Genomic DNA, 26,279 nt, shown 5'->3' with positions numbered 1-26,279 from the left:
ATGCATGATGTAAAACTTTACTAGTAACTTAAAAAATGTTGCTAGTAAAATCTCCATTATTTTATTTATCAATTGTTGGCAGGTATGTAGCAGTAATCTAGTCTTAAGTGCAGTGTTTGAATTTTGCCTGTTTTTTTTCCAACTTTCCTCTTAATAAATAATTATGTGTGGCATGAAATCAATGTTTTTAAAACGTTTAATTCTTTGAGCAGTAATTTTTGGTTCTGATTTCTTCCCTAATTTTGATTTATAGTCTAATTTTTTGTACTGATTTTGTTTAAAATGTGCACATTTAGGCAGATTTTAAAAATAATCCTCTTTTAAACAATTATTTTTTGATGAAATAATAAAATCTATATAATTGTTAAATTTAAACTGAATTTTTACATATTAAATTTACATTCTTTTCTATTTCTGTGTGTATTAGTTTTTATCAGATTGCAAAGAATCATAATTTAAAAAATATATATAAATTAGATTCATTTAAGTTAAATCATAATTTTTTTACATTTATCTGGCAAATCATCTTATAAAATTTATTTTAGTTTTAATTAGCATCATTTAGCATTTAATTAGCATTTATTTTAATTAGCATCAATCCAAAGGATCCCGCTGCTAACAATAACTAGAGCCTATAATACAACTAGCACCGAAGCCCTGCAAATACTTTCGGGAATAAAACCCATTCATTATAAAATAATTGACGAAATTTATTATAAAAGATTAAAATGGGGATGGCATTTAGACGACCTAAATTTGGTTAGCACTAATTTAACACATGCCCAATACCTGGAGTCTCTGCCACCCCTCAAGCACCCAGCTACTTCTCTCGCTGTACCCTGGAGCAAAGGAAAACCGGATAACAATAACATCGAAATCTACACAGATGGATCAAAAATTGATGATAATGGTAGCGAACCAATGCAGAGTAAAGTAGGATACGCAATCGTCGTGAAGCAAAATGGACTTTCAATCGATCTAATCTCCAATAGATTAAACGATGAAGCAAGTATTTATCTGGCGGAGCTGGAGGCTATTAAACAAGCTGTTATTTACATCAAAAACAAAAATTACAAAGATGCGAAAATTTATACTGATTCGCTGTCCTCGTTACAAAGTCTAAATGACCCAAGAAATCGAAATAAGATTATTGAAGAGATCAAAGTAAATATAACACCAAGTATTAAACTTTACTGGGTCAAAGCACACATTGGAATTGAAGGTAACGAGGAGGCGGATCAGCATGCCAAAAAGGCCACAGGCTTCAGCCGGGTGGGAACGATGCTCCCAGTGGAAAGAACATTCATTATTAGATACATCAAGCAAGTCACAATGAATAAATGGAAAATTGATTGGAGTGAATCAACAAAGGGCAGGCAGACATATAATTTCTTTAAAGATCCCACACTAACTCGCCTGCAGTCAAACTTCTATTTAAACCAATTCTTAACTGGCCACGGAGTTTTCGGAATATATCAGCAGAAATTCTTCAATAAACGAGCAAATTGTAAATTTTGTGGCAGAGTACAAGACATTGACCACCTCATAAAATTTTGTCCCAAATTCCAGAGGATCCGTGGCAGAAAATGGGATCAATACACTCAACATCAACTTTATGCTGATATTGACTGCAGGGAGAAAATCATCGAAATTCTTAAATATACCCTCGATGATCTGCTTGCCCCTGCGAGCACACCTGACTAATTTTATCTGGTTTTATTTTTAAACGTTCGGCTTTTAGGTTTTCTGGTTTTAAATTTCTGCTTTTAGTATTTTACTCCGGCACTTGCCGTTTCCTTAAACTGGCATCTTCCTTATACATAGGACATTCAAAATGAAATCTTGCTCTTGGTCAAGCTCAGCACCCTCTGTCTTACCTGGTGTCATCTTTGAGTGTTATCACCTCAGTGAAACTTTGGTTTACCTTAGAACATTTTAATCTTAGAGGCACTTAGCCTTGAAAGGGAGACACTTGAACTTTTAGTCGACTATTTTATTTTTTCTATTGGGCTTATTTTAGTCTTTTTATTTTTAATGTGATTTTTCATATTTTACCCTTTGATGTTTTAATTGACCTTACTTTTATATGTTTTTACCTGTATTTTTGACACTTTTATTGTCGGTTGATTTTATCCACTTTGATGTTTTAAGTACTTTTATTCTTTATTCTGTTTTATTTTATTTTACTTTTTCGGTTTTGGGATTTTTCCTATGTGTTTTAATCTTTTTAATTTAGTACTTTTACTTTTCTGTAGTTTGGTAGTGTTTAGTCACGTGCAAACGGGTGAAACCCTTATCCGCAAACTCCTTCGGGGGTAGGTCGGTTACTATTGGTCTTATAAAATTTATTAATAATAACTTTATTTAAAAACAATAATATGGCTAAAAATAGCTAATTTTTCTAACTAAAATTATTATTTAATTTTGTTCAGGCTCAACATCCTAAAATTTTAAAGATAGGAAGGCAATTTGTCAGTTAAATATCCAATTTAATAAATATAATGTTAAAATATAGTATTTAAAAATAATGATCTATCTAAAGACTAATATTTCTAACTAAAATAATTATTTAATTTTGTTCAAGTTCAACATCCTAAAATTTTATAGATAACAAGGCAATTAGTGAGTTAAATATGCAATTTAATAAATATAATATTTTAAAATAATAATATAGCTAAATTAACTAACATTTCTAACAAAGTATTAATTAATTTTGCTCAACATCCTAAAATTTTAAAGATAGGAAGGCAATTTGTCAGTTAAATGTCCAATTTAATAAATATAATGTTAAAATTATAATATTTAAAAATAATGATGTATCTAAAATAGATAATATTTCGAACTGAAATAATTATTTAATTTTCTTTAAGCTCAACATCCTAAAATTTTATAGACCGGAAAGTAATTAGTGAGTTAAATATCCAATTTAATAAATATAATGTCAAAATATAATGTGTTAAAATAATAATATAGTTAAATTAGCTTATATTTCTAACTAAAATTATTATTTAATTTTGCTCAACATCCTAAAATTTTAAAGATAGGAAGGGAATTTGTCAGTTAAATATCCAATTAAGAGTAAATTAGTTTAGATCAAAATACATAAAGGAAAAAAAATTCTCTTTGTAGAACATGTTTTTTTTTTCATTACTGATATGCACTAATGAAATACTAAGTTTTAAAAACACTTTTATTTAAATAAGCATAAAACTAAATGGTATAATTGAAATATGTTTATTATTAGAAAATCACAGCAAATGGAAAATTCTAATTTAAAAGTTTAACACCACTCTTTTTACATTTAGTCTCACTATTTCTTTAGATTAAATGTCCTTACAAATCAAATCAAATTTTAAATGAAATTAAAATCAAAAGAACATATTTACAAATATTGTATAAATGTATTTCTATTTGATGATTTATTTTTAAAAAATCAATTGGTTTAAATCTTTTTTAAAAAAATCATAGTTGATTTAAATCATTGTTTTTTTTTCCATAATTCCAATGATTTAAATCTTGTAATTTAATCATGCCAATCCTGGATTTTATGCTAATGTTCATGCAGTATTTATATCTGTGAATGCTTCATTCTTTTTTAAAATATATTTATTCTGTTTTAGATTGTATAAAAAAGTCAAAGTTTGCTTCCACTCTGCATTGAAAGCGTGTGAATTATGGGTTGTCGATGCTTTTATTACAATTGATGCTTCTATTATAATGGTTCCAATTCCGAATCATGATAAACCGGATGTAATTATTACTACAACTTATCCAGATCAATCAGTTGTTACTTGTTTTGCTACGAGTAGTAAGTTTAAAAATATTTAATTCTTTTAAATTTTTTTTATTTTTTATTTATACTCAATTAAGGATGACTCTTACTTTTCCTTTGAGTGTTTGTGTAAATTCTTGTAATTCTGATTAGTTTTTGTAATTAAGGAATGGGATTCTTTAATTGAATGATACCTGATGTTAAAATGTTAAGTTTATAATGTCATATCATCACTTGTAGTTTGTCTGAGCTATGAACTCCTTCCGCCACAAATTCTGAGGCCACCTGGTGCTATGAAAACATGAATGGTGCATTTTAGGAAGGGAAACTTCACTCTAGGACTAGCACAATAGACCGAAGAAAGAGATTCCCTTTCTCTCCTCGACCCGAGCTGAAATCACTCCAAAACAGTGACCCCGCATCCCTACTTGAAATAGTCATATCTCGTTACCATAGTCATCGCCACAGGTCCAGACAAATGTCTGGGAGAGTTCTTATTTTAGACAATATATAGTATATTATGTTTGTATTCAATAAGAAATTAGTCTTTCAAAAGGAGTTAAAACAGTGTGTCATTGACTGACTGTGTGTCGACAATGTGTCATTGATTGACAAAATATGTATGAGATTTAGTCACTGGCCTGAAGGACCAGTGACAGTAAGATTTTCTAGTCCCTGCATATTTTCGCTGTTCTAATTAGATTTTTTTTTTAAAAAAATAAAGTGATTTAAATGAAAAACTGTAGTGAAAGTGACCAGTGAAGTGAAAGAAGGCGAAAAAGTGATTTAAATGAAAGATGTCGCAAATCTGATTAAACATGTTATTTTGTAAAAAAATAATGTGGACCAAAACTTTATCTTTATTCAAAAAATAAATAAATAAAAATATCGAATAAGGATATCTTTTTACATTGATTACTGGTCTGTGGGACCAATAATAATAATTTTATGGGTGCCCTAATTTATCTGACCAGTATATATTTATCTACTTATCTGACCAGTATTGCTAGTAATATAATTATTTTTTTTTCATTGTAGAACTATGGAATTAACCTTTTAAAGAATTTTTTTATTTAATAAAAAGATTGAAAACTGATGTTTTAAATCTTTGTTTAATACCCAAATTTGAGGAAATCCAAAATCCAAATTTGAAGTTTTTTTTTATAAAACTTTAAAAAATTATCACTTTTTTAACACCCATCTATGTTACCTTTAAGAATTATGATACATTTCTTCTGTTATTATAAATTGCACAACACTACAAATTTATCTGTCCTTTAAATGATGCAATATAATTCAGTATGAACACGAGATACTTGTTTCATATATCGAAACCAAGAGGTCCATTAGATATCGTTTCCATATTCGAAAAGCAGCCAAGCTACTAGCTAATTTTTGGATATCTCATTTTGTAATGCATCTAAAGGCACAAAACTTTGCGATGGCAGATAAGACATTTAACACTAAAATGGTCGAAAAGTTGGTGACAGTCTCACTGCTAATGAAGACTTCTTTACTTTACCTGTGTGTTATTGTGTACCATTATAAAACATAAATTCACAAGCCTAAAATGTGGATTTTTTGGAAAATGCTGCATGTTAAATAAAAAATAATTTCAGATTCATTTTATTTTCAGTCAAAAATATACAAAAATACATAATTTTATCTAAATGGCATTTTTCATATAGTGTTATTTTACCATAATGCAGACAGAGCAACAGTTTCAGAGTACCATTTTGTAATTTTGGTCTTTTCTATTCTTTTAGCTGTCCCTATTATTACCACAACTAGAAAGCAACGTAAAACTTTGTCCAGTAAGTTAAATATTTTTTCTTCTTAAAGTTATGACAATCTGCATTACAAGTAATATAAAGGTTATTTTTCAATTTGAAACACAGAATTAAAATATGAAATTTTTTTTTTTTTTTGAAATCGATAGTCAACAAATTAAAATTTTTTAAACCTTTTCAAGTTGGTAATTGTACTACCCTATAGTTGTCATTTGTGTTTTACCTGTTTTTTTTATTTAGATAGTGTGATACATTTTGAATTGAAATTTATTACCTAAAAATAGCTGTTTCAGAGTGCAATTTAATTGAATTTTGGTCTGAAACTATCATAATCATACTAGTATACTCTGGTTCCTTGGAAAATGGACTTGATGAAAAAGTGTCATATGCTAATTTTTCTCATGACACAATGTAAGCCTTAACTCTGAATTAATTCTTTGCGAAAAAATTATCAAGTTTAACCCCTAACATCCACATCAACATTTAGACTTGCCGGCCAAGGGGTTAGCGTGCATGACTGCAAAGCCAATGACTGCGAGTTTGAATCTCGCTTTGGGCATGGATGTTTCTCTCCGTGTGTTGTCCATGGTGCGTAGAGTTTTTAAAAAGTGCTTATTTCCGATTTTCGTTTTTTAAAAGCCCTTAAAAGTGCTTTTTTCATTGGATGTTTTTAAAAAGTGCTTAATTTTTCCTTTCCATAAATAATTTTTCTTTTTAACTATGTCGATCTTCGCCACACATTATGCAAAAGTGTGCTTTTCTCATTGTTCTATTCCACCTTTTCAGAATTCATTCAACCACAATCTATTTCGGCGTACCATCGATCCATAGCGTATGAAAGCGCCGATCATTTTACATTTGATAAAATACTTGGGAGTACGCATATGCGTCTACTGAGCTGGGTTCGGTGAATTGCACTCTCATGTGAGACTCTGCTTTATTTGCAAGATATTCTCAATTCCAGGCCTCATTTTCCAGCTTCTGATATCAATCCGAAAAATCTCTCCTGCATTTTAAATGGCTAATTTAATCAAGAAAAGAGTTCTTTGACAGAAACTTGTTATTTTATCATGATCATGTGAAGTCTTTGAAAACTATTTTGCATTTTGTTAATGTATATAGGGCTGAAAAATATTTTTTGAATGCTTAAATAGTACTTAAAAGGTGTTGATTTTTTGTTGAAAGATTTAGCTACGCATCCTGCTGTCCTCTGTTGTGTGTGAATGTGGCCCTCCCTCTGAACGGGTATCCCTGGCAGTGTGACGTAGGTAATGTTGATCGCCTCAGTGACTTAGGTTCACAGGTGCCCTCTGGGTAACGGTAAATGAGCAACACTTCCATCATCTTCCAAGGTGAAAAACGAAAGTTCAGTACCTGCCGTTAGGAAGAAAAAAAACATTTAGATTCACAACAAATTTGTTTTAATTTACAATAATTAATAGATTCACAAGTTATTAGAAGTGAATTTAGCGATTTGCTACAGTAAATTGTGAAAAAAAATTACTTAATTATTTATTCTGTTATAAAGCAAATTTTTGCTTTAAACTGTGTCTGTCTCAATATTTCTTTATTTTGAACACTATTATAACTTATCTGAATGTGACCAAAACATCTCTTTTTTTATATATGATTCTTTTCCAAACAAATCCAGTCCATTTTAGTCTTCAATTTTTATCATGATAAACTAGCAATTGGCAATTTGCTCTTGGACAACATTTCCTTAAAAATATTTATACTAGTTTAAAAGTGTTTAAATAAACTTAATTTTTCTTATGATATTCACATTAAAAATTAAACTTTTAATATATTTCTTTTGTCAAAATTATTGTGATCTTTAATCCAAATAGTTGAAAATGTTAGTCTTTTGTTAAAGTGCGAAATATGGTACTTTTTTTCTTCTTGTTAGCAAGACAGAATGAAAGCATTTAAATTTCAAAAATTTAGTCTGAAATTATCTTTTACTTAGTACAGGTAAAAATCGGTATTTTTCCAAAGAGTCTTTCTCTCAATTTATTTAAATATAATTTAAAAGTGAGTTATATAATCCAATTTTTTTTTCCAATTCCAAAAAGGATTATAAATCTTTTTTTTGTTTGTCTAATTTTGATTTTAATTCTTATTATAACCTGTACATTTTTAATTATTTTAGCTACAGATGATGACATCACTACTAGAAAGGAAATTATCACTCCTACATGTAAGTTGAATGTTTTTAGATTTAAAATTAAAATTGATGTGAAGACTTTTTTTTCACTTTTACTAAAGAATTAATCAATTGAAGAGTTTATTATTTGGGAAATAATTGTCAAAGCATAATAGAATCAGCTAAAGAAACTCTGCCACCAATAATAAAATCTCAACGAAATCAAAGGACTGGTGTGGCATGGAATGTGAAATAATTAAAGAAAGAATATAGGCTATATAAATATAGCATATAGGCTGATGATACAAAAGCATTACACCAGAAATGCAGAAGACATGAGAAAAGAATGTTTAAAATTCTCCAATAACTGCTACTAATAATTAATACTAATAACGTAATTCTTAATATCATGATTTTTATATTAAGCATCGCATTTTCATATTTACTAGATTTAAAAGTTACTCGTTGAGATGTGTATTCACATAGTTTAAAAAATTTACATCTTGATTTAAAAATTCTATATCAGGATTTGTATTTATGCATTTTTAGAATCTAATAATGCTTTTCATATTCACACAAGTTTAAAATCCAATGTCGGAACTCATATTCACGTGCTTTTGAAATCCAACATTGCAATTTCTATTCTCTTGGTTGTAATATCAAACATCAATTTTCGTACTTACATAATTTAAAAATTATGCATTGCGATTAATATTTACTTGATCCAAAAATTATGCATCGTGATTCATATCTGCGCGGTTTAAAAATAATTTAAGTATTGCGCTTAGTATTTTCGCATTTTTAAAATCTAGTATCACGATTCACATTAGCGCAATTTTAAAATCCAATATTGCGAGTCATATTCACATGATTTCAATATCCAATGTTGCGATTTTTGTAGTTGAGGAGTAAAAAGCTAGTTTTTTATTGAATTAATTACTGTAACAGAGACTTATTCTTCATTAACAGCTAATTTAATTATAAATGTTAATTAAAAGAATTATGTTATATATGATACATGTTTGGTAGATAAATTGATATCTTTATATTGATTTTTTGACATAAAAGTATCAGGGTTTTTTACTTTGTGTTACAATCACCCCTGTATATAGTTATTTTTATTTTTGTATAAGATATTTTTGCATAGTGTTTTTAAAAAGTGTTAAAAGGTGCTTTTTTTTGAATTACGTTTTTTGAAAGCCCTTAAAGGTGCTTTTTTTATTCAGGGTTTGTAAAATTTTCTATCTTTTAAGAAGAGATTTTTTCTTTGCCGTGTCGATTGTCGTTTTTAATTACAAAAAATGCATGACTTTCACAATTTTCTCTGCAGTATTTATCAGAAACTAGTTATTTTATCATGATTATGTAAAGTTTTTGAAAATGTTTTTGAATTTTATTGATTTTGTGTTAATAAATTAAGAACTTAAGCAATAGAAAAAGTAATTTTTATCAATGCACAAATACTAATTATGATTTTATTTTTTTTGAAAGTGATTAAAAATATTAGAGTGCTTAAAAGGTGCTTTTTTTTTGAAAAATCTGGTTATGCGCCCTGATAAGAGTGATAGGTAATGTGTGATGTTTTTACTTATATTTAATTTTTACATTTTCTGTAGCTATTATTGTGAGTGAAGATGCTACAACATGCCCACGTTGTCCAACTGCACCACCTAGTAAGATTTCCTTGCCTATTACTTTCAGCTAAAATTATCTTTATAAAAACAATATCAATGTAGTTAATGTTTAAAACTTTTATGGCGATCTTTGTCTAATTAACAGTTTTAGTCTAAAGATTGGATTTTTATACCTGTTGAATAACTTTGCAAAATGTTTCTCTTATTTTTTCTGGCATAAATTTTGACTGTTTGAATATTTTGATAACATGTTCTTGTTATTCTGTCACTTTCGAAAATTTTTGTCTAAAACAAATCCTAATCATGGTAGTATACAGTGTTTCTCCTATAACATATATAATAAAAATATGTGATGCATGATATTCAGGTGTTTCAATGAAGGACTATGTTATGAAACCCGTATAAAGTGATCGGAATTCGGCGCTGCTTTAAATCTCACATGATCTCTAATTTATGCTTACACCTTGACTAAACTAAATTTAATGTATTTACAATTCATGAATTTTATAATTTTAATTTGTAAACAAGTCTATTGTCTTTTGCTTTATAGTTTATTCTTGATTTTTATCATAAATATTCATATACATTTAGAAAGAAGCTTAACACTTCTCTCAGTAAGTTAAATGAGTTTCAGATATCAATTAAAGGCTTTTTTAACTAAATATTAGTTTTCAAATCAGATGCTGTAAATACCAATTTTGATCATAAAATTTTTTATATTCCTGAATGTTTCAGCAAGGCTTGTTAAGACAACATCCAGAAAAAAGCCAAGCACTTCTCCTGGTAAGTTTATAGCCTTTTTTTTTTTAACAAATGTTGTAAAATTCAGGCAATGCCAAAAATTTTAAGGAATATTTAAATTAAAAATGTAAATTTTAAAAATGAAGTTTTAAAATTTAAGTTTTAATTTATTTTCGGACTCATTTGCTTTTTACCTTAGGCTAGTATAAATATTATTCAATTCAAGCAACTTTAATTTAGTTTAGGCATGAAAATTGAAAATGGCTATTTAAGATAACAGTTACTAAAATTTTGTTATTTACCTCTGCGAACATTATTCATAAGGTTTGATGAAAACATTACTTTTTATTTTTACATAACCCTAACGTTACTTTTACATAGCCCAGTCTAACCAGACTGTATGAATGTCATTTTTTGAACTGATTCCCAGAAAGCTGAAAATAATTTTATTTCTCTTCTTTTTCTAAATAATTGTATTTCTCTTCATTTTCTAAATAGTTTTATTTCTTCCTACTGTGGGTATCCAGTAGACCCGAATACTGTGGGTTTCCAACAGTTTCCATAAAATATATCTGAAGCAAGATGAACGGTTTGCGAAAGAGCCGCAATTTTTTTTTTGTCTTATAAGATTTTTATTATAATGATAATAGTTTTTGATACATTCAATTGTGAAATATTTGAAGGTTAACTCTTATCAAGATATATTTTACAAATTTTCTGTTTTTAAAATACATATAACAGTGATGAATTTATACTTAGTAATTGTTTTACTTATATTCAATTTCTTGTTTTCTATAGCTGCTATCTCAATTCATACTGCTTCTCTTCGATCAACTACTTCTAGCCGTAAGAATTTCTTTGTAATTTGCTTTTGGCTTATATCACTATTTTATTTTAACCTAAAGTAACTGAAATTTAAAAGAACTTATGATTTGAAAATGGCCATTTATGATCTATGTTGCTAAAATTTAATATTTTATGTTAGGCAACATAACTCTTAAAGTAGTATGGAAAAAATAGTTATTTTACACTTAGTATTAGTTTAATTTAGTGTTGAACATTAAACTTAAATAAGGGCTATAATGAGGCTTAGAAAATATTTAAAATTTTTTTTAATGGCATGATGTATTTTCTTACTTTAATGTGCCAGAATAAGTCATTAGACTTCCTAAAATATTGGGATTAATTGTATATACTTCACTTCATACCAAGGTTTTTTACGAAACTGCTTTAAATGTCTTTTATAATAATTACAAAAGAACACAATATTTTTTGAGTTTTGGTTAAATAATTAATTTCCATTTCCTGACGAGATAAAAAGTTTACTTTAAAACAATTAAATGAGTCATACTGTTTCTCCAAATTTTAAAATTTATAAATTAAATGCTTATGTTTAGGTTAGTAATTCTTACTTCTACAAGGGGGGGGGGGGTTATTGTACATTTCAAAAATTCTGAAATTTTTAATGATGTCACTTCAAAGTACTTCAAAACAATAAAATGTGTCTTCTTGTTTCTCCAAATTTTAAAGCACATAAATTAAATGTTTATGTATAATTTATAATTCTTACTACTACAAGAGCTGTCTTATACATTTCAAAGATTCTGAAATTTATTATGATATTTTTCAATCTGATTCCAAAGTTTTTTTATTTAATTTAATTTTGTATTAGGTTAATAAATAATATTATTTTCCATTTTACAAAACTTATATATAACCGTTTATGATAGAAATACTACTTAACATTAAATTTTTTTTTCAATTTAAAATTTTAAATTACACTCCTCTCTCACAGTTGCTATGGTGACGTCTGGACAATGGTATGCACACAAAAGGTCGGCGGGCTTATAGTGCTGCTGCTTGCAAACAAAAACATACTTTCTCTGAATAAACATACCTTTTTTGACGTTTTTGGATTTATGTTAAATCCATTATATTTTTCTATTTAATGTTCTAATACAAAAGAAATTTAATTATTTATTAATATGTTTACTTCAAATCAATAAAATGTAGGATGTTTTTACTCAAATTTTTAAAATTAAATTAAGAAACAAAATAAAAATTATTTTTCCTCACTGCGAAATGAATTACACAATTTTTATTAAATAAAGGATTAGGATCTTTTCCATTTTAATTTTAATAGTGTTTCTTGAAAATTGAAAAATTCTTTCATTTTACATGAAGCCATACCAGATCATAAAAATTAATAATTTCTTAATTTTCTTCCTCATTATACATAATCTGTATGTTGTTTAAAATCGGTTTATTATATTTACATTTAGGCATATGATTCAAACCATATGATTCTTTGTTTTTACGAACTAACCTAGAGTTTAATCATTTTATGACTAATACCTATTTAAATCTTTTAGCTGAATCTGATCGAATTTCAACTAGTACAATTCATATAACTCCCACTAGTAAGTTGAATTTTTTCTTATTCTCTTAAAGCCCTTTAAATTAGATTTTTTTTTTTAAAGTAGATACTGATTATTCATTAATAAAGATGAGTGTATCATCTTTTTAGCATTTTCAATGAAATTTCTTCTACCAGATATGTAATTTTTTTTAATAGGCCTTTTGTTTTACTCAATATCTTTTATGAACACTCAACTAGATTCATATTATTTTTTAAAGTGGATTTCTTAGTTTTAAATAATTTTTCATAATTTTTTTCACGCATACTGACAAATCATAAACTTTTTTAAGGGTTAGTCATCATATTTCGAAATGTAAATCTCAAATTTTCTGTTTGTAATATACTATTTATTTTTAATGTTTTACTTATATTCAATTTCATGTTTTTATAGCTGCTATTTCGATTCATACTGCTCCTGCTCCATCAACTACTTCAGGCGGTAAGAATAACCTTTTATTTTGCTTTTAGCTTACATAAGTCTTTCTTTATGTTATTTAAAGCAACTGAAATTTAAAATAACTTGCAAGTTGTAAATGGCCATTTAGGATCTTTGTGACTAAAACTAATTATTCTATGTTAAGTAGCATTATTCTTGAATTAGAAATATTTGCATTTAGAACTAGATCATCTCAGTGCTAAATATTAAACTAAGCAAGTGTTACAAAAAGAAATGTAGTCTGTTTGTGACGGCATAAATCATGTATTGAAGAATTGCATAGTTATTTAATATTTATAGTTATGTTCTTATACGGTTAAAGATAATGTTGCAACATTATATTCCAACTTATTTTCTATTTAGTGTTACAAAGAACCAGCCACACCCAAAATTGATCTATTTGTTTGATTTAAAAGACATTGCCTGACCTAGATTTTAATTATTTTAAGACTAATACATATTTCTTTCTTGTAGTTGAGCTTCGTCTCATCCCACCTACTAAAAGGCATAAAACTCGCACCAGTAAGTTAGAATTTCTCTTTCAGGCAGCTTAAATTATAATTAAAAAAAAATGCAAATACATCTACTGACTTTCCTGATTGTTTACGATTGTTAATGAATTTTTTTATTTTAATGTGCCTTTATTTTACTTTTTAATAACATTTTTAAAACACAATCGATTCTCATTTTTTAAAAATGGGTTTCATAATTTTAAAGACAAGGAGATGAGCATGACAATTTTTTCATTGTAATGATAATAGTTTTTGATGCATGCTGACAAATTGTGAAATTTTTGAAAGTTAACTCTTATCAACATGCATTTTAAAAATTCTCAATACAAATAACTGTCATGAATTTATTCTTAGTATTTGTTTTACTTAGATTCAATTTTGTGTTTTCTGTAGTGGCTATCTCGATTCATTCTGCTTCTGTTAGATCAACTACTTCCGGCCAATAAAATTTATTTATATTTTGTGTTTGGCTTATATATTTTTTTTAAAACTTGCATGTAGAAAATGGTCATTTATTATCTGTGTTACTAAAATGAAATATTTTGATTAATACCATGATGATTACTTGCTGATGATGAACTGGTTTGATGGGCCTGAATATGTTCTTAGACTTCCTTAAATATTTGTACCGATTGTATTTAATTTCAAATTATGGTCTTTTGACAAAATTGCTCTGAATTATATTATGTTGAATAACTTATGACGAAAGTATGAAATATTTTTGATTTAGGGTTTGCTCAAATTTTTATACATTATTATGAAACTATATTTTGTGTTTGCTCCAATTTGTGTATCATAATAATGTATAAAAATTATACATTATTATGAAACCATATTTTGTGTTTGCTCAAATTTGCATATCATAATAATGCATAGATATTTCCTTATTGGAAATACACATTAGTTCGGTCTGTTTTTTTTGTAGTCAAAAATGCCTTGAGTTTTGAACAAAACGAATGAACAGATTAATCAAAGTATTGTCCATCGCTGGCTAATACTTTTTCCCACCACTCAGGCAATTTCCGAATTCCATCTCGAAAAAATGTCTCGTCTTTTGTGGCGATCCAAGTTAGGGGCCAATTTTCAATTTCTGCGAATGAAGTGAACCGGTGACCTTCCAAATCGTGCTGCGTCCGCCGGAACAACCAGTAATCAAAAGAAGCAATGTCCGGCGAATATGGCGGGTGCGACAATCCTATTTATATAGGATTGGCGACGGAACTCTTAAACTAAGTACACGATTCTAGACAATTCTCGTCTAAATCTGCAAATATTAGTCCTGTCTCTTCAAAACTCGACTTTTCGAAAAATATCATTTTGTCCTTAATTGATCGCAAAAATTATCACCAAGTTGGCAAAATTGTAGCCAAACCAAGTTTTCCATAAGAAATGCATTAAGCATTATTTTTCCTCTAAATTACTTTGGAATTAGGAAATTTTCTTAAAACTTTTTTAATTAAATTATCTATTTAAGGTCCATCTGAGATATTTAGTCTAATAACAAAACCATGTTTACAAAATTATACACATATTTACAATTCATAACAATATGTATGTGGTTATACATATATGTATGTGTATATATATGTGTGTGTGTATGTATATGTCTGTGTATATAGATATATGTATATATATGTGTGTATCTATGTATATATATATCATAAAAAAAATGTTTTGTCATGAAGATTTTTTTTTACTGGTTGTTAGCTAAAAATTCTAAATTATAGTATTATTATTATTGTTATAAGTTATCTAAAACTAATATGATTATTAATAAACATGGTTAATTTTTATTTTTTATTATTTTAATGATGTTTTTGACTTTACTGTACTTTTTTTAGTAGATCTTAAATTCAAAATTAAAGTTTATTAATTGTTTAATAATTTTACAAAAATGTAATTAGATTTATCTTCAACATTTTTATTTATTAATTTGTTTCAAAAGACCCATGATTATTTGCTAAAATCATAAAACTTAGTATTTTTTCTTAGAAACATTCAGACAAAAAGTGATCTTAAAAATTCTATTCTATCAAAACCCTCTATTGCAAAATTTTCTTATAGTAAAATCCTGCTTAACTTACCAACAAGTTAAAATGCATACAAACTACACATTTGAGGTTAAAATTTTTAAATTTATAGTATATCATAGTGAAAAATAAAGTTTAAAAATTTCAGAATTGCAAGTTTTGCTTTGCTTTGCACTTCTGAAAAAGATTTTATCTTCTACATGATTATAACACTAGAACTGCACCACTTCATTATTTAAAATTTTGAAACTAATTTTTATCAGTAAATATGTTTGTTGAGAAACATTAACTTAGTTTACAATTTTTATCATAACTTCTGTTACATGTAGCTGTAACTTACATGTAGCTGTTATGTAAATTGTTGCAGTTACATTTCTTGCTTATATAGTACATAGTAGGTTAATTTTTTTTATCCCTTTTACAAAATATCTAACTTATCAGCTATTGTGTGTCTAACCTTTCTTTTATATTACCTAATTATTGTTCCAGCAACTGAAACATCAAAATCTATTACTCGAGCACCTGAAACCATTCATATACCCATAAAAAGTAAGTTCTGAAATTTTGCGTATTTATCCATTGTTTATTCTAGATCTCAAGTATAATTAATTATGTATTTTAAACTCAACAAGTTTATTACGAATGAAGAATTTTGATAGATGTTTTTAAAAATAACTTAATATTTGTTGCTTCAACAAATTAATGAACTAGTGTAGTCATCAAGAGTATAATTGAAATTGCTTTGTACGAATCAGTTATTAAAATTTTATTATCTGAGTGTTAACATTGTAACTATCCACTTATTCTGAATGTATGCAACTTAGTATGTATATGTTTCCATTAATATTTAAATTCTCAATCTTTTCTTTTTTGTCCAAATTTTAGAAAAATATAAATATCTAGGAGCATCTGCAATGCAACTTTTTTACTATTCATTTTGATTTTGTTGTTATAGGGGTCAAAAAAGACCATAGTAAAATTTTGTTTATCTTATTTTCTGATACTTTCAGTTTAGGCCTGTTCTTTCAAAATGTATGTGATTGTAAATAGCTGGATTATACAAACAAGTCTATAAAATAAATTTGTGAATACAAAAATTCGTAAATCAGCAATGCTTTAAAAAGAGGATTGGCACATAATTATTAATTAATAAGTAGGTAATCATTATAGTAGTGAATCATTTATTAGAAATCAAAGAATTAACAACTGAATAAATGAGAATTTCAACAATTGAATGCATCAACATGTCAATAAATGGAGGAATGAGGGAAAGAGCGAGTTATCAAACAAGTAAATGAGTTAAACAATTAGTTCATTGAATCCTTTATTTGCCGATTCTCCTATTCATATTTTTCTCTAATTTAATAAATGAGAATTTCAATTGATTGTGTGAATCAACAGGTCAACCAACCATTGAATGGGGGTAAGGACGTGTCAACAAACAAGTGAATGAGTGAAACAGCAAATCAGTGTTAATTCATTGAATCCTTTATTTAGAAATAATCCCATTCACATTTTCTCTAATTTAATAAATAAGAATTCAAGAATTTTGTGAATCAACAGCTTAACCAACCGATGAAAGATGGAAAGAATGAGTCAACAAGTAAATGAATGAGTGAAACAGCGAGTCAGTGTAAATTCAGGGTGGCCACCCACCTGGAAAACCTTGAAAACCTGGAATTATCAGGGAATTTTTTTGTACTGGAAAAAACCTGCAAAAATCAGGGAAATTTGGATAAAAACCTGAAAAAATCAGGGAATTTTAGAGAAAAGCTGGAAATTTTTTTAATTTCACTAATTTAAATTATTTACTAATTTTCTTAATTTAAATTATTTCATCCATTATATCCACATTTTTTAGACGGAAATGTATCTCCAAGCAGTTGAAATATCATCAACTTAACAATACTTTTGTTGCATCAAAATTTGCTCCATTACAGCTATGTTAAACTAGAATGCCACATAAAATTCTCCCACTGTTGCTAAACAAATGTGGAAACCTTTGACCGCTATGGACTGTGCAATTTAGGAAGGATTGTGGTGGAGGTGGAAGAAGGGATTAGGATATTACCTTCTGTTTTTAAATTCTGTCCTTGGGCTGAATCCATTTATGGCTTAAGTTTGTTCCAATGATTTCGTGGTAATTTTTTTCCATTTTGACAAAATGTTTTTGTATTTTTAACTTCATAAAATTCTCCAAAAATTAGTTGGTTATAATTTAATAATAATAATAGATTTTATATTGCACTCTTTTTCTGAAAGCTTTTATATTTCCATTAAAAGAAATATGTGAATTATTTTTTCTCTGCAAAAAAAAAAATGTGTGATTGGTTGGAATCACACATTTTTTTTTACAATCGCTAACAGCAATGTTTATCGACAAATTGTTACAATTGTTGCATTAATGCTAATTTTTTCTATTTCATTTTAACCTTTTATAACATATTTTAATTTTAAAAAAAGGTTTTTTTTTTAAGAACTAACTATATACTAATATTTAATTTTACTCTTTTGTTGCTCAATATATGATTTTTGATTCGAAATTTTGTACCAAAACATTAAAAAATGAATAAAAAATCTTGCCAAATTGTCAAAATAAATTATTTTTTTCAAGTTATGTTAAAAAAATAACATTTTGAATAAAATATTTAATAACATAGACACTTTTCTTGCCTACACTTTATTAGAATAAAGAAACTAAAACCTGGAAATTTTAAGATTTTTATCTGGAAAACCTGGAAAAATCAGGGAAATTTGAAATCTAATTTGAGTGGCCACCCTGAAATTCATTGAGTCCTTTATTTACAAATTTTCCCTTTCACATTTTCTCTAATTTAATAAATAAGAATTTCAAGGATTTTGTGTATCAGCAGCTTAACCAACCGTTGTATGATGGAAAGAAGGAGTCAAAAAGTAAATAAATGAGTGAAACAGCAAGTCAGTGTTAATTCATTGAATCCTTTATTTACAAATTTTCCCTTTTACATTTTCTCTAATTAAATAAAAAAGAATTTCAAGGATTTTGTGAATCAACAGCTTAACCAACTGATGAGTGATGGAAAGAAGGAGTCAAAAAGTAAATAAATGAGTGAAACAGCAAGTCAGTGTTAATTCATTGAATCCTATATTTACAAATTTTCCCTTTTACATTTTCTCTAATTAAATAAAAAAGAATTTCAAGGATTTTGTGTATCAACAGCTTAACCAACTGATGAGTGATGGAAAGAATGAGTCAACAAGTAAATGAATGAGTGAAACAGCAAGTCAGTGTTAATTCATTGAATCCTTTATTTACAAATTTTCCCTTTCACATTTTCTCTAATTAAATAAAAAAGAATTTCAAGGATTTTGTGTATCAGCAGCTTAACCAACTGATGAGTGATGGAAAGAAGGAGTCAAAAAGTAAATAAATGAGTGAAACAGCAAGTCAGTGTTAATTCATTGAATCCTTTATTTACAAATTTTCCCTTTTACATTTTCTCTAATTAAATAAAAAAGAATTTCAAGGATTTTGTGAATCAACAGATTAACCAACTGATGAGTGATGGAAAGAATGAGTTAACAAGTAAATGAATGAGTGAAACAGCAAGTCAGTGTTAATCCATTGAATCCTTTATTTAGAAATTTTCCCTTTTACATTTTCTCTAATTAAATAAAAAAGAATTTCAAGGATTTTGTGAATCAACAGCTTAACCAACTGATGAGTGATGGAAAGAATGAGTCAACAAGTAAATGAATGAGTGAAACAGCAAGTCAGTGTTAATCCATTGAATCCTTTATTTAGAAATTTTCCCTTTTACATTTTCTCTAATTAAATAAAAAAGAATTTCAAGGATTTTGTGAATCAACAGCTTAACCAACTGATGAGTGATGGAAAGAAGGAGTCAAAAAGTAAATGAATGAGTGAAATAGCAAGTCAGTGTTAATCCATTGACTCCTTTATTTGCCAATTTTCTGATTCATATTTTCTCTAATTTAATAAATGAGAATTTCAATTGATTGTGTGAATAAACAGGACAACCAACCTATGATTGAGGGTAGAGACGCACCAACAAACAAGTGAATGAGTTAAACAGAGAGGGAGCATTAATTCATTGAATCCTTTATTCACCAATTCTCTTATTCATATTTTCTCTAATTTAATAAATGTAAATTTCAACAATTGTGAGAATCAAGAACTCAACCAACTGATGAACGAGGAAGAGAACAAGCCAACAAACAAGTGAATGAGTTAAGGAATGAGTCAGGATTAATTTATTAAATCCTTTATTTACCAATTCTCGCTTTCATATTTCTCTAATTTATTTGTTTCATGTAATTCCTTAAATTTCCGATTTAATGATTTGTATTTTCATCAATCCCTTAATTCATTGGCTTATTTTGTTGCTTTATTTATTCATTAGTTGATTCACAGATTGATTGATTTTATTGACTTTTTGTTTATTGATTTACTACATCAGGATTACTATTCCGTACTACCTATAAGTTTGATTTCAATTATACTCGAATAACAGGGCTCCGAAGGTTCAGGGAAAACATGAAATCATCAGGGAACTTTATTTTGACTTTAAAAAGCATGAAATAGTCGGGGGAAATTGAAATTTTTTACAAACACCTGGAGAATAACCAGTCTCAGAATAGTCAATAACACTGATCAGTTATTGAGATTCGAATTAAATAATTCTAGCATCTATTACAAATATTTGTTGCAAAAATGTCACATTTTAGTGAAACTTTCATGCTTTCATTGTTATTCGCTATGTTCTTGTGTGCAAAATCCAATATTTGACATTACAAATAAATAATCAAAGTTTTCTGATGAAATATTTGACCATATATGTTAATTGTGGTCTTAATTTTTACTAAAATTTTCTTGATATACCTGGAAAAGTTAGGAATTTTTTTTCCTGAAATTTAGTGGAACTCTGTTTAATATAGGTTAATTTGGCACAAATTGTGATGGTAAGAGAGAAAAAAGACAAAACATGCAAAATAGATAGTCAACTTCTATTAACGGCAATATACATGGAGGAAAGCCTCAGATGATTGAGGTTTCACTTTAGTTCTAATAAAAAAAATCTTTCATGTTGTAGAAATAAAAAAAATAAATTTAATAATAGTTACTGAATAAATATTGAAAGTCTGTAAATTGTTGTTTCGATTTAAATTTGAGCCGGTCTTATTATTTTTTTATTCATTATTTTAATTTTAAATTTTGTTGTAATTCGTCAAAAATGAATTTATTTTTGATATTTTGTCTCCTTTGTTAGCAAAAACTTGGCCTCAAATCTTGATTAGAACAACAACAAAGAGACACGTCTTCACTGCTCCAAGTAATTAAAACTTTGATTTTTTTAATATAATTTTTATTGTAAAACATGTTTCTGAAATCCATTTATCATTAACATTGAAAAACTATGGCTTATAAAAATGAAGCTCTGCCACTATTGCTTTGTTAAAACATATAACAAATTAAAGCTTTTCCCCCATTCAAACAATTTGCTACTTTACATCTATAAAACCTGCTTTAATTACCCTCTCCCAAGCTTTAAAAAAATATATCGGAATTAAAATATATACAGCTCAAATAAGCGGTAAGAAAAATGAGAAGTAAATTGTGGCTATTTATTATCATTTTTCAGCAATAAATAAAATGTCCCCCTAAATAACTTTTTACTTAGTGATAAGACTTTTATTCTATGTCTTCATTACCTAATTTTCTATGAATAATGTGGCATAATGAATGTAGCATTCTTTTAATGTCTTTAAATGTAAGTTCATTTCAGAATTTTAACTTTGTCTTTTCTACATTTCCACGAGTTTATGGAAAAAGTTTAGAGAAGTAACAATGAATGATCAATGCTGAGTTGTGTGACCTAGTACTGCGTGCATTAAAACTTCATGCTCACATTTTTCAGGAAGCAATAATTTTCAATCTCGCCCCATAGATATCTTTATTTTATGTTATAACCATCGTGTAACAGTTGACCAAATTTTGTGTTTACGACAACTGATGTTCAACTCCATATCCTTGTAATTTCAAACCTATCCAGAAGACAAGGAAACTCCTGGTTCAGTACCCACCGAGAAGTATGATTTGTTATGGGAACATGGAGGACTTTGTGACTCGACAGATTTAACATGCATCAGTCACCAATTACTACATGGGGAGTCTTTGGCCAGCAGGGATGAGCCCCTGACCTCTTGGACATTAGCCCAATGTCCTACCAACCAGGCTATCCCCGCCCCCTATGGATATCTTTAAAATTTTATATATGATTTCCATTTAATTTTAGTGAGATATTATAAAATCAATGGAGCGACGTCTGGCAAAGACTTCTAGAAAAGGCTAGGGCCAACCCGAGACAGTTATGATACTGAAGGAGAAAAATATTAGATAATCAAATTTAAATAATCAATGTAGATTTTATTAGAATTTTTACAATTTAAGTACCAAACATATTTTAAATTAACCCCTTCGTGTTTTGTAGAGTCATTAAAGTTTTCTCTCTTTTAATTATGTTTAAAAAATAATACACTTGTTTTAATAATTTATCCGAAAGTAATTTTTTTTTGTTTTAATTTTTCAGCTATAACTGATACAGATCAAGAAACTACTCCTGGTGGTACTTATATTTTTACATACTTCAGTGTACAGTGTGCAAGAAAAATTAACTACTCTGAATAACTTTTGATCTAAAGGTCGCATTTTAATGAACTAAGACTAAATCTCAATGGTTTGAGGGGATGACCTTAAATATGCTAATTAGTTAGTGTACTTCTGATGATGCTTATGTTTTTGCATACTTATACTCCATCTATGTACAGTGTGCAAGAAAAATGAACCGCTCTGAATAACTTTTGATCTAATGCACAGATTTTCACTAACTAAGACTTAATCTTAATGGTTTGAGGAGATGACCTCAAATATGCCAATTAGTGCAGATAATATTTTAAATTACAAAATTAGACATAAAAACATACTTTCTCTGAGAAAACATACCTTTCTTCGAAAGATTTGGAAATCTGACCCCTGAAACACCTGACACCACGGACTCGTGAGATTGCGTCTAAATGACTGCAGCATCACTAAACAGGGCTATAAAGGGTGGTAGTTGTGTGCACTGAATAGATCGTGTAACAGTCAAAGCTGGTCATGGTCCCTGTGGCAGAATTTTTTCAGGCTTTCTGCGACATGCTTCTCTAATACTAATATTTTTCTGTTTTCCTGCGAGATATTTTTGAAAATAACAAATATACATGTTACTAATTTAAAGTAACAGAAGTATCAACTTCAAAAATAAATAAATTAATAACTTTTCGGTTGAATTAAAATAATATAACTTTTTTATTTGAATGTGTAATTTTTTTCTAATATTCTCGCATTTTGTAGGGGGAAAACATACTAATTATTTCCTTTTTCGCATTTTGTAAATCATCATTGCATTAAAAAAAATTTTAAAAAAATGTGAAATCCGTAGTACAGTAGGGAACCGATTATCCGGAACGGTCGGGACCATCACTATTCCGGATAACTGATTTTTCCGGTTTTCTGAATCCCTACAAAAGCCGTTTTTTTTATTGTTAAACCAAACTAAAAAAAATAAAAATTTGGAAATAATCTTAAAAATAAGAAAAAACGATGAAGTAATACACTAATGATTATTTCCAAAATGATGGTAAGGTAAACATCTTTAAAAAAAGAAAGAAAAATCGTAAAATGTTATGAGAAAAAAAATTTTTTTTTTTAAAAATGGTGAGAAAATTTATCGAATTTCATTCCGGTTTTTTGGTTTTCCGGTTTTCTGATTTCCGGATAACGGGTTCTGTACTGTAGTAACTATTGAAAAAAAGATCGACGACAAACTCGTGATAGTCGGTCTCTTCGAAAAGGAGTTACTAAATGTGTGTTTTCATTTCGAGTTTAGTTGTTGTAATAAACAATATTGTATTAAATATAAAAGATTTTAAAAACTATGTGGAAATCAACAGCAATAACTGTATAAAAAATTTCTACAGGAAAGAAAACCAAAATTTTTTGCTTCACAAAGGAAAAAAATTTCTGCAAGAACTCGGTAATGTTCTGCTACATTGTCGCCGTGTCGCTACGATTCTGCTACGGGGTTCATGGTAGAGGAAATTGGTCAAAAGTAAAGTTTTACTATACATTGATGCATCCAGATTGGAACTACAATTTGTTTTCTGGCTCAAGGGAGTGCTAACAAATCAACAAATTACTGCAGTATTCTGGCTAATCTATGGAAATCAATCAAAAGCAAACTGTCAGACTTTCTCACACAGATAACAAGTGATCCTTATTAACAATTGTTGAATAAAATAGTTTTCAGAATGTTATAAAATATTGATATTAATTCCATATTTATTGGTAAAAAATTAAATTCACATGGGGCACAATTTTTTAATCACCACTTGTTATATTTAGTCACCATATGGCCAGAGGCCTGCTTTAATTTTACCCAACATCTATTATCTTATACTTAGTCATGGTGCGTAGTGTTTTAAAAAGGTGCCTAAAGGTGCTTATTTTTTATTTTGGTTTTTTAAAAACCCTTAAAGGCGCTTTTTTCGTGGGTTGTTTTTAAAAAGTGCTTATTTTTCCCTTTTTGAAAGTGATTATTCCATGTTGATTTTCGCCATGTATATGCAAAAATGTGCTTTTCATATTGTTCTGTTCAAAGTTTTCGCAATTCATTCAACCAAAATCTATTTGAGCATACTGTCAGTCCATAGCGTATCAAAGTGTTAATCATTTTACATGTTTGATTAAATACTTGAGAATTCACATGTGCGTCTACTGAGCTCGGTTCAGTGAGATTCTTACACTAGATATACTAGATAGAACACAAGATATTTTCAATTTCTGGCTTCATTTTCCACCCTCTGATCTGAAACCAAAAAATCTCTTAATCATTTTACAATTGCTAATATAATCGAGAGGAATTTTTTGTCAGAAACTAGTTATTTTATTATGATCATGTAAAGTCTTTGAAAATTATTTTACATTTTGTCAATGCATGCTTAAAAATAATGCTTTTGTTATTATATGCTTAAAAATATTTTTGAGTGCTTAAAAAGTACTTAAAAATGCCTATTGATGAAAGATTTGGCTTTGCACCATTCTTAACATTACAATTATAGCATTAAATTACATTATATCATAATAATTTTTGTATTTTTGATTCTTTTAGTAAAGGCTGTTAAAACCACACCTAAAAAGAAGCATAAAACTACTACTGGTGAGTTAAATTTTCTTGATAGTATCAATTATAGCCTTCTTTTTTTTACCTTAGCATTAGTTTTCAAAACTGATGATGTGAAGTTTCTTCAATGTCGAAAAATTTAAAAAAATCTACTTTTAGGAGAATAAGGCTGAAGTACAATTAAGGAACAAGCATTCTTTTTGATATGACTAAAGGGAAATTCATTTCCAGCTTAATGGGGGATCAGTTCAAACTTAGAGTCTTATTTGACTATACCAATAACCAAAATAGACTTTTTGTGCATAGTACCTGAGAAAATCGAACTAATTCTATGCATTTCTCTGCAGACTAAGCTTTATTCATAAAATTGCTTCATAATTATTTTAGGGTTGCCACAGGTGACTAAAATGCGACTATTTGCAACTATTTTCAGTCTGAACTTTTTTTGCTTGAAAAGGCTTAAAAAAGCAACTATTTTTAGCAAAAGGAGACTTTTCTGTACTCCTAGCGATGTTTTTAGCATAAATTTGGTTGACAACCTGCGGCCCGCAGGAGGTTCTGAACGCAATAAAATGTTTTTTTCTTTTTCTTAAAAAATAAAAAGTGTTGAAAATTTTGAATTGCAAATTTGAGTTATCACTTTTTAATGCGCCCAAATTTGCACAGATTCTTCTGTAAGTCTATTTTGTTTCTCGATCGCCTTTTCACTTTTATTCCTACACAGTTCTGCATGATTTTTAAAAACCCAATTTTTAATATGATGTTAACATGCATGAATTTTGAATTTGAGTAATCACTTTTTAAAATATACCTATATTTGCTAAATCAATTATTGATAAAAGGGAAAATTTTATAGAAAAAGCATTTTTTTGTTAATGAAAAATTATTTTCTGAATGAATTCTAGTAATTAAAAGTATTTAATTTTCTGCAAATATGCTAATTTTTTTTATATAAAAATATTGTGCTAGAACACTAATGTATATATATATAAATTATCATATTGGCCACTAACTTGTCTAAAGGGATCATTTTATATGACAAGTTATTTAATAAAATTTTAGTCAGATTATTGAAAAATTTTTGTTCTTATTTAGGCAACTATTTTCTTAGTTTTCAGCAACTATTTTCATGCTTTAGGCTACTAAAAGCAACTATTTTGTTCATTTTTTTCTGTGGCAACCCTGTTTTTTACCAAAGTATCTTATATTTTCAACTTGGAATAATGCTATTACAAAATGTATATATTACGAAAGAAATGATATTATTTATGCAAAAAAGATTAGTGCAAGTATATTTCGAATAAATAGAACATGCAACTGCATTATGCTTCCTAGACGCACAAAGTGTGGTGTTTCCTATTTTAATGATATTTCCCAAAGTTCACAATTTCTTTAATTTTTATGTAAAGCCATTAATCATAGTTATATTCTCCATTATACATTATCTGTATTTTGTTTAAATTAAAGTTGCTGCATTATATTTGTCTTTTTTCCTTCTATTTATTGTTATAAATAACACCTCCCACCGAAATCATTCGATTCTTTGTTTTAAAAGACATATAATCTGGAGTTTAACAATTT

At 27.9% G+C, this 26,279-nt stretch overlaps 1 protein-coding gene across 1 annotated transcript in view; it reads left to right on the top strand.

The window, feature by feature from the left end:
- LOC107436429 (uncharacterized) overlaps window positions 1-26,279 on the top strand; it is a 263,791-nt gene that overhangs the window by 35,965 nt on the left and 201,547 nt on the right. The window contains exons 18-30 of the mRNA XM_087164512.1: window positions 3,621-3,808; window positions 5,539-5,586; window positions 7,712-7,759; window positions 9,322-9,378; window positions 10,075-10,122; window positions 10,879-10,926; window positions 12,453-12,500; window positions 12,891-12,938; window positions 13,410-13,457; window positions 15,967-16,026; window positions 20,748-20,810; window positions 22,068-22,103; window positions 24,687-24,734. Coding sequence (XP_087020638.1) covers window positions 3,621-3,808; window positions 5,539-5,586; window positions 7,712-7,759; window positions 9,322-9,378; window positions 10,075-10,122; window positions 10,879-10,926; window positions 12,453-12,500; window positions 12,891-12,938; window positions 13,410-13,457; window positions 15,967-16,026; window positions 20,748-20,810; window positions 22,068-22,103; window positions 24,687-24,734 — 788 coding nt within the window. The remainder of the gene's footprint in view (window positions 1-3,620; window positions 3,809-5,538; window positions 5,587-7,711; window positions 7,760-9,321; window positions 9,379-10,074; window positions 10,123-10,878; window positions 10,927-12,452; window positions 12,501-12,890; window positions 12,939-13,409; window positions 13,458-15,966; window positions 16,027-20,747; window positions 20,811-22,067; window positions 22,104-24,686; window positions 24,735-26,279) is intronic.

Source organism: Parasteatoda tepidariorum, chromosome 5, assembly GCF_982258835.1.
Source record: "Parasteatoda tepidariorum strain Cologne lab strain chromosome 5, Ptep-v5.0, whole genome shotgun sequence".
In the NCBI taxonomy this organism is placed as follows: Eukaryota; Metazoa; Arthropoda; class Arachnida; order Araneae; family Theridiidae; genus Parasteatoda; species Parasteatoda tepidariorum.
Note: the sequence above shows the minus strand (reverse complement) of the source record. Positions and strands in the feature narration are given on the sequence as shown.